The following is an 8,992-nucleotide window of genomic DNA, read 5'->3' on the forward strand; positions in this document are numbered from 1 at the left end:
GCTCTTGGGCCGCGGGGGGCCACTTCAGGGGGGGTGGGGGGGGGGGGGGGGGGGGGGAGCGGAGGGGCCGCCGCGGCTCTTCCCGGCTCTTCCCGGCGGGGCGGCGAGGGCAGGCCCCGGGGCAGGTGGCGGAGCGGGGCCGGCGCTGGGCTGCCGCGGCTGCGGAGCCTCCGGCGGGCACGGACAGCGGGGGTCTGGCTCGGGTCTGGCTCAGGCCTGGCGCTGGGCCCGGCCCCTCGCCCGTGCCCTGTGCTGGGGCGGCGGGGCTGTCACGCCGGACAGTGCCCGGCCGCCCCCGCTCTGCTGCCGGTGAGAAAAGGCTCGGGAGGGATCTCAGCAAGGTGTGAAATGCCCGAAGGGTGGGCACAGAGGGGAAAGTCAGGCTTTGCTCACTGGTGCCGGGGGAGCGGACCAGAGGCCATGGGCACACACTGAAACCCTGTCTGAGCGTAGGGAAACGCGTTTCTCTGAGGGTGGTTGAGCACACGCTGTCCAGGAAGGCTCTGGAGTCTTCCTCCTTGGGGTTATTCAAAGGCTACCTGGACATGGTCCTGGAAAACCAGCTTGGGGTGGCCCTGCTTGAGCAAGGGACCTGGACCTCCAGAGATCCCTGCCAACCTAAACCATCCTGTGACTCTGTACCTTCCTGAAGCTCTGCTTCAGGTGCCGTGCTCACAGCTCAAAGTTACGCAGGTTGCCAGGTTCTGTATCATCTGTTCACCCATTGATGAAAAGACACTTTTTGACACAGGCTGGGCTTGTTCTGAAAAACTCAGGCTTTGGAGTTCACAGTGAAAAGCCCAGGGCAGGTCTGATCAGAAGGCAGTGATACTGCCCACTGAAGAACGAGCAGCCATCACGGTGTCAGTCGGTTTTGTACAGACCATCTGTGTTCACACCTCAGCATCAAATCCCAATTTCTGTGTTTCAGTTTATTCTATATGGCACGGTTGGTTACCCACTGAGAGCACATCAATGGACTTGGAAACTAAAGATGAAGAGGAAGAGAGTCTACAAACAGCATTCAAAAAGCTGAGAGTGGATGCAGCAGGGTAAGTGAGCAACAAAAAAGGCAATGTAATTTTTCAGGGTTTTATTACATACTTGTATTTGTTTTCTATTATTTTAGTTTCAAAAAGAAGAAGTCATTCAGTGAAAGGTTCTTTGCTCTCTCTGAACTGCATCCCTTCAGATGAAATGCAGTCATTATAACTGTCTAATATGCAAAGCAGTACATTATTACAGACTAATTTTGACTAATATCTAACTGAAATCACACAGTGACTGCATGGAAACATGAAAAGACTCACCCAAAGCAGTGAACCCCCTTTTAACTGTTGTAGCTGTAGTCACCTGGTGTGAGGCAGAATTTGTTTGTCTGTTCCTGTAAACAGTGATGTCTGCAGCCACATTATAAGCCTTATTTAGTGCACAAAATTTTGCTTGGAAAGCATCTGGAGTACAGCACCAACACCTTGGAGTGTGCTGGGGAGTCCAGCCTCACTGGGAAGGGTCAGGCTAAATATGAACTCAGAGCATTTCTGATTTCAGGGGATTTTGTGGAGTAAAATGTCTGCAGACATTCGTACACTAAAAACTTACTCAGTAAGACACTGGGTGTGCTGATAATAAAAATTATGCAGTCTAGCACTCTGTGAGACAGTTCACTTGAAGTCTTTTGGGAATTCACAGACACAAGAGGAAGCTTTGTGTTGACAGTGTTAACCTTGTGAATTCAGCCCCACAGCCATCAACACCGTGAATTCAGGACTTCCTCTGCATGTGGAAATATATTTTGCTTTGCTACTTGTTCCCTCTACTTCAGGAGGTCTTCTTAGCAATGTGGAAAAAAATAGCTGTTCTCTATCAAGGAACTGTGGTTATTAATCATAACACTTTTGATGTAGTACCACTGGCAGACTGTGTGGGCTTCTGGTTGATTCCTGATGACATTTTAGGCATAAAAAGATCTTGTTTTGCAGGCGTGTATTGTGAACAGCTCAAGTCTTGTGACTAATCCCTTAAGATCAACTTTGGGCAGAGTGTTTGAGCTCTTTACTAGAATTTCGCCTCATTTCTTACCATTTCTGATCCCATGTTCCAAATCATACCTGCAGCCATTGTAAATATACGTTTATGTGTACAGATTTATGTGCTGAGGCATTTATGTTTGTCATCAGTACCTCCAAGGTCAGATGCTTTTTTCATTCTATGCTTATCTCAAAAATTTAGTAAAAACTAAATAAATCAATCAGCAATCTGTCCTTGTCTGTATCTCATTCACTTCTCCACTGACTCCCCCTCAGCCTGCTGCTCTGGGTGCCTGACTCTATTTCAGAGGAGTAGGAGACTATCTTTAATGACTATTGTCTGACAAGAATGTTTGGAACCTGAATTTACATTCCTTTAATGTGTCATTTTAGTACAAATAGGGCATGACATCAACCTCTGGGCATTTTGGCTGCCTTTCATTTCATCTCACCTATCTTTAGCCACTTGACGGGGCCAGTATAGTAAGAGGGGTCAGCTAAATCTCTGCAAGGCCCTGTTTCTACCCACTGACTACAGAGGGAGTCAATGCAGCAAATTTGACTGGCTTAGCTGAGCATGCAAAGCACACAGGCTGAATGTGGGCCTCTGGAGCCATATGTTCAGGCATTTCTGTGATGTGGCATTTCCCTTTTTACCCAGATGTATTGCGGCTCTGTCTGTGGGCGACGGGACGATTCTCAGAACAACGACAAGAGCAGCCGTAGATGGAGCCAAGCAGCAGACTGTCAGCTCCAAGGAAGCGTGGCATGGGTAAAACATGAGACATTGAACAGTTGCAGGCTGCTTTCAATGCGAGTTGTTGATTAGTTGCTTAAAGATATCTTTCCTTTCTATCACAAAATGTTTCCATGACTGGTATGTTGTTTTTAAGGGGATTTCATCAAAGTGTTTAAAAACAATATTGCATCTTCTCTTAGGGTTCCCAAAACTTTCTTTCCCATTGATTTTATTAGTAGTACTTTTCTGCAAGTCTTAAACCTTTGCAACCCACTCTCACCTCGCTCTTGGGTTCTTTTATTTCTTTTGAAGTACCTGGATATGCAGTGTGACTCTGCCAGCAGCTCCAACTGATCCAGGTTCTGCACTACAGTTCAGTTTGGGATGACAGAGTATCATTTGCTTAAGGCAGAAGATTTGGGGGGAAGCACCTTGAATAAGGGTTCCTTGTATGTATCTTTTCTTTGGGGGAACCCAAAATTTCTTCAGAATCTTCCACGGTTCCTGTCAGAGATTGTAAGTGACCAGTCATCTGGTATTTGCAAGCAGAAAAATAATCTTGTAAAATGTTTCTAGTCACGTTTTAGAGCTTCCTGAGCTGTAGTGTAGATTCTGGAGTTACCCAGTTGCTCGCCTGTTGAACCCTGCAGGTGTGTGAGAAAGCCTTCCCGAGGATCGGCAAGGGTCCCGCGGCGCCGGCGCTCCAAGTCTCCGGTCCTGCACCCTCCCAAGTTCACATATTGCAACATGAAAGCCAACAACCAGCTGAAACACAAAACCCAGGCAGACACTTCGAAGGGTGTCATCAGCTCCGATGTTTTTGTCCCAGCAGAACATGGTACGAAGGACGGGCAGGATTCTCACCTTGAGGCCAGTAACGACAGAACTGAACCGTTGGAGGCTTTCACCGCCGAAGAGCCTTTGCAGAAGCCAGGGGAGAGTTGCCCTGCTCTCTCCTCATCCTTTGAGAACAGCTTGCGTTCTAAGCAAACCTCAGATTTCCAGTCCTTATCCATGCTTAGCAACGGCAGGCAGTGCCCTTGTACGGACAAGAAATGCCAGTGCAAGCAGTGGCGCACCATGGAGGTGTATTCCTTCTCCGGCCTGCGGAGCGTCCTGTCCGAGTGCGAGAAGGCGGTCCTGGGAGTCCATGCCCACTCCCTCCAAAACAGATCCCCCTGTGGGACAGCCTCGTCAAGCTCCCCGAGGTCTTGTTCTGAGCAAGCTCGAGCCTTCGTGGATGACGTGACTATTGAAGATCTTTCGGGATACATGGAATACTACTTATATATTCCCAAGAAAATGTCTCACATGGCAGAGATGATGTATACTTGACTGTAAGCAATAGAGAATCCTGAAGCAGAGTTTGTTACAATGGTTGGGCTAATTGCCTTGTCAGTGCCATGTTTTCACTGTTGTGTGTTTGATTAAATGTTTCTTTGCCTCATACAGTTTAGTTTTCTAATAAAATGAAAAATTAAATATAGTTTTTGAGCTTAGTTCTAAAAAGAATGCACTAAAGTCTCTGAATACCTTAACAAAAGCACTCTAGATCAAATGAGCTCTGTTTGGTTTTTGGTTTGTGCTGTGGATATAGAAGCTCTGTATGCTGTTTTCACTATGTTTTGGAAAAAAACAAAACCAAAAAACTTTTCATTTTTTTCTGATAGTTTGAAGTGTTTGGAAGGTTAATGTATCTCAGTACTTAGAGAAAAGTTTCACAGCTACAGCTCTATCCTCTTCATCCTGCTCCTGAGAGAACGATGAGAAGGCATTCAGCATTTTGGATAGGATGAATCTCCTTTCCTTGAACACTAGCTGGCTCCTTTTTTAGTTGGATCAAATTGTGAATGCTTCTTCCTTACAAATTTTTTGGGAGGTCCAGAACGTGCGGGTGTGGGCTTGGACCCTTCCTTAATCTAACTCGCTCACTCTTAAGCAGTTCTATTTTTCTGCAGATAAGTGAAGCTCTTAGAAGTAAAAATATATTTTGTTATTTGTGCTTTACAGATGGAATAATTTAGGGGGGAGTGAAGCAGGCTACCAGGTATTTTGGGCTGTGTGGTCTCACAGAAGTGGAGAGGGTGGAACCATCTATACAGGATGTTTCTGAGCACATCTGATACGCAAAGTGGTGTGGAAAGGGGGTGAACAAGAAGTGTGTATCATCCTGGCTTCGTGCTGTAGAGCTATGGCATTCCTGCTGGTTGAAAATACTGCAATAAAAAATTTGTTGCTGAGACTTGCATTAATAAATGTTTGTCAAAACCCAGCAATTTAAAGTCTGAATAATTTGACTTATACTCATCTTCTCTCAAGACCTTTTTGTTGAACAAAACCCACCAAAACAAAAAAAACTAACAAAACTTTGGTTTCAGTGTCAGCTGTACATGGTCAACAACCATATCTGAGTAAAGAACTGTAATTTTTACTTACACGCTGAAAAATGAGTGGTCAGCAAGCCAAGGAGTCACAAGCAGTTGTGTAAAAATAGATGATGGCAGATGTGGACAGTTGGCCTCGTATTCTGTGCTGAAGGCTCAGACATTCTAGATGATAACCACTGGATTTTATTCTACCCATCCATAATACTTACACTGTAAGTCCAGGAAGCTGAGATTTAAAGTCCAAATCAAAAAACATAAGAATACAACTAAAACGAACTTTGCTCTTAAGTTTCATGCATGTATTTAGCATTCAGTATTTGCTCTTACTCAAATTAAATGTAGCTGTTTTCTACATTTTCTCCTGTCACCTCCCTCCTTCAGCACTATCCTGCAATACCCACATACACTCTGGGTTTTCTTCACTTTCTCTTCTTTCTCCCTACAGAAAATCTGGTGTCGTATGTACTTTGCTTTTAAACATAAATATTTAGTACCAGTTATCTTTGCTGGTGCTGTTTTTGAAGGATGTTTCTGCTTCAGCAGAGGGTATCTGCTCCTATTTTTGTTCATGTTTTGTTCTGTGCCGTCTTTAAAACCATGGGAATTGTTGCTAGACAGAGGGTTTCTCCCCTTTTAACCATTTCCCTGCCTCTTGGCAAGCATTGATCCAGAGTTCACGTGTGTGAAGCTGAGGCACAGCTCTTCCACATGCACAAAAATGGTTATTTAAGCCTGGTAGTGGTTGTCCCCACTCCTCTCTGCATCTGGAGCCTTATGAAGGGGCACAGCAAGGCCCTTCTCTAGCAATGTGGAGTGGCAGCGTGGCTCAAGGTCACCTTGGGGCAGTTTCTGCTGGGCTGCTCTTTAATAAAGTGTGCAGAACCCCGGGAAGTGTCTGGACTGGTGTTACATAACCCCAGTACGGGTTGACAGCGTTGGAAGGGCACATTTTCAGCTGTGGAGCAGGACAACGTGCCACACACCTGCTGTGTCCAGGGAGAGAGGAGGAATTGGGGAAATCGTGGAAGTTGAACTAGCCCAAGATATACCCTGAAACTGAGGGCTGAGAAGTGAATTCAGGTTGCCAGAATGCTGAGTGGGAGGGAAAAGCCTGAGAGCAGGTTCCAAGGGCACGATTGCGTAGTGTCCTGTGGAGGACTGGAGTAACTGCTAGTGAGGGAGGCAGGCAAAGGGAAAAAGGACAGTAACTCAGTGGTTTTGTGTTCTGCCTGAACCCCTGGTTTTGCTGGTGTTTAAGCACATCTAGTGCTGCCTGCGGCAGAGGAAGGGCAGATATTTTGGTTCTTGACTGCAATTGTGAGGTTTGCAGCAAATGTACTGGAACATTGCTGCTGACATTTGCACAGCACAGACCAACCCCTGCGGGTGAATGATGGGCCCTAAGAGAGGCCCAAACTTATTGTTTCCATCAGTTCAGCTCATCCACATCACTCTGATAACATAGTGACTTCTTGCTGCCTGCCTGGAACCTCAGGATTTATTGGAAAACTGCATCTTCTCTGGGAATGCTTGCACAGCATCTTCAGTTTGATTGATGAGTAGAGATGCCCTGGTACAAACAGTGCTGAGCGCAGCCTTATTGCTCCCAGCTGCTGCTGTACCTGCCCCAACAAGCCTAGGGGACTTTTTCTGTGTGTGAATGCTCTAGGATTTGTCCCCAGTCAATCTACAGAATATGTCTAAAATGTTTTGAGAAAGCACCAGTGGACTTGCAGTGCTCCCAGGACTTTAATCAGATCCCAACTCTCTACTTCCTACCTCAGCAGACCCAGCCTGGGTGTTTTCCAGTGGCTTCCCCCACTCCCAGCACTTTACAAGTCCTTGTCCCTTTAGTTTCAGGACTAGTTCGACTGAAGCAGGATGCAGAAGGGTACCCTGGATCAATGACATTTCTTTCTTGCCTTACAGAAGCCAAATCGAATCTGAGTTAAGCTTTACATTGGCAGACAATGAATCAGGCCACTGGGGAAAAAAAAATCAATGGAGCCGTTTCTAGAGCCTGTTTTCCAACCTCTCCTTCTAAAACAGGGAGGGTTCTTCTGTGCCTGCAAAGTCCCGTGACCGACTCCATCCTCCCGTTCTCTCATCTCTGTATCCTTTGCATCAGCTCTGAGATGACTTCTAGCTCTTCTGTATTTCCAAACTGTAAGCACCCACAATCCTGCTCAGCTGGCACCTTCTGCCAGGGCTCTGTCAGTGCACAGCATCCCATGGGGCAGCCCCACGCTGAGCCCTTTGGCAGTCACGAAGAGGAGCTGGGGACGATCTCAAGGTCACACAAGGTCAGGGCACACCCTAAGGGGGCTGGCAAACCTCGTGCCCTTCAAGCTTTGCTCAGTTTAGCAAGCCAAAACCCAGCTAAATAAATAGACCCTACAGAGGCACCGTGTACCTGCAGGACCAGGAGGGATGCAGCGACCTGTCGTGTTTTACTCCCCACGGCGCAGCATTAATTCATCACAAAATATACCACTAGATGGGGCCTTCTGGACAGCGATCCAGGGAGAACAGCTGCTGCCTGGTCAACCTGCTCCTTGCCTTGTGTACACCCACAGTGCCCCCTTCCAGTGCAAGGAGTCCCCAAAGAAGCTTCTCGGGCAGCGAGGGCAGGCTGTGGAGCAGAGGGCAGGGTGGTGCTGCGTGAGGGGGCCAGCTCTTCAAAGCTCAGTTTTCCCTTGAGTTTACAGCTCCAAAGCAGAGGCTAAGCAAGAGCCTGTCCCTCTGGGTGTCCGTGAGGCCAATTTAGGGACTTGGGAAGACCTCGGCTGGGGGGAGATGTTGTTACTGGGGGCCGTTGCCTGAGGGGGGAAGAGAACAGGGAGGAGCCAGGGCAGAGCAAAGCACTTCCCAGCCTCACCCCTCTCATCACCTTCCTGCACACCCTGAGGAGCAGAATATCACACCACCAAATAATTCATTGTCATCTCCCAGTCCCTAGAAAACTGCTCCTTGCGCTGTATTTATGCAGCTGGGTACCAGTTTGGCCCTGCTCCCTCTCAGTGCTCCTGGGTGAAGTGTGCCTCAGTTTCCCCACTCGAACCAGCTCTTCCAAACCTTCCTGCTTCCATCCTCACCAGTGCCAGTGGTTCAGACTGAGAGCCCTCACACAGCCCTGAGACACATGCTGGCTCCCTGGGCCTGCACTGCCCTCTCCCCCATCCTCTCCAGAACCTGCCCCTACAACCCTGTCTAACTGGGCTGGCTTTATTCCCTGGCACTGGCAACAGATCCAAGGGTGGGAAATTATGTCCAGGTTCCCAGATTGCTGGAGATGGGGCATGACAAAGCCAAGTGTCATAAAGCACAAGTTCAGATGTCCAGGTTGCTACACACCTGTGCCTGCAAACCTCTGGGTGATGCTCACAGGGCTTGGAGAGGAGCAACAGCTCAAGAAGCCCCAGTGCTCTCCGAGTCTCCTGACCGGTTTGGAAGTGCGACACACCTTGCTAATTCTCGAAGTGACCCCCAGCTGTGCCTACTTTGTCCAGTTTGGGCGGGCACCCCGGGCTCTTGTACACAGCAAAGGCTCCTGGGCTCTGCCTCTGTACAGGCTACATAACACCCAATAGGCAGAAATTAATTTGTGCTCTCCAAAAAATAACTGAATACCTTTAAAGAGCCATTGCTGCTTCTTTCCATGAAGGTTGCAAGGCAGGCAGGACACCTTCTAAGCATTTTAAAGCCAGTGTCCATCACTCTGGCCATTGATTACACATCCGCCATATCTAAAGCAGTCCAAAAAAAAAATCCTAATCTCAGCTGAAAAATGTTCTTAAGGAGCCGCAGGGGTTGGAGCTGCCCCGGATTGCCGAGCT

General features: G+C 47.8%; 1 protein-coding gene across 1 annotated transcript; it reads left to right on the forward strand.

Moving 5' to 3' along the window:
* The first annotated feature begins 200 nt into the window (after nucleotides 1–200).
* LOC121674842 (oxidative stress-responsive serine-rich protein 1-like) lies at nucleotides 201–5,041 on the forward strand. Its single transcript, XM_042049583.1, has 4 exons — nucleotides 201–309; nucleotides 932–1,052; nucleotides 2,692–2,802; nucleotides 3,420–5,041. The coding sequence occupies exons 2-4, from the start codon at nucleotides 976–978 to the stop codon at nucleotides 4,102–4,104; spliced, it is 873 nt and encodes a 290-aa protein (XP_041905517.1). The 5' UTR covers nucleotides 201–309; nucleotides 932–975; the 3' UTR covers nucleotides 4,105–5,041.
* The last annotated feature ends 3,951 nt before the right edge of the window (nucleotides 5,042–8,992 follow it).

Source organism: Corvus kubaryi, unplaced genomic scaffold, assembly GCF_017639235.1.
Source record: "Corvus kubaryi isolate FWS band 111438036 unplaced genomic scaffold, C.kubaryi_AGA036_p1.0 134, whole genome shotgun sequence".
Taxonomy (NCBI): Eukaryota; Metazoa; Chordata; class Aves; order Passeriformes; family Corvidae; genus Corvus; species Corvus kubaryi.

What these genes read in the sequence shown, in the direction of transcription:
- LOC121674842 (XM_042049583.1), top strand. Translation starts at nt 976, where the DNA reads ATGGACTTGGAAACTAAAGATGAAGAGGAAGAGAGTCTACAAACAGCA. An exon ending in CTGAGAGTGGATGCAGCAGG is followed by an intron (nt 1,053 to 2,691) that starts GTAAGTGAGCAA and finishes CTTTTTACCCAG; the next exon opens with ATGTATTGCGGCTCTGTCTG. An exon ending in TCCAAGGAAGCGTGGCATGG is followed by an intron (nt 2,803 to 3,419) that starts GTAAAACATGAG and finishes TGAACCCTGCAG; the next exon opens with GTGTGTGAGAAAGCCTTCCC.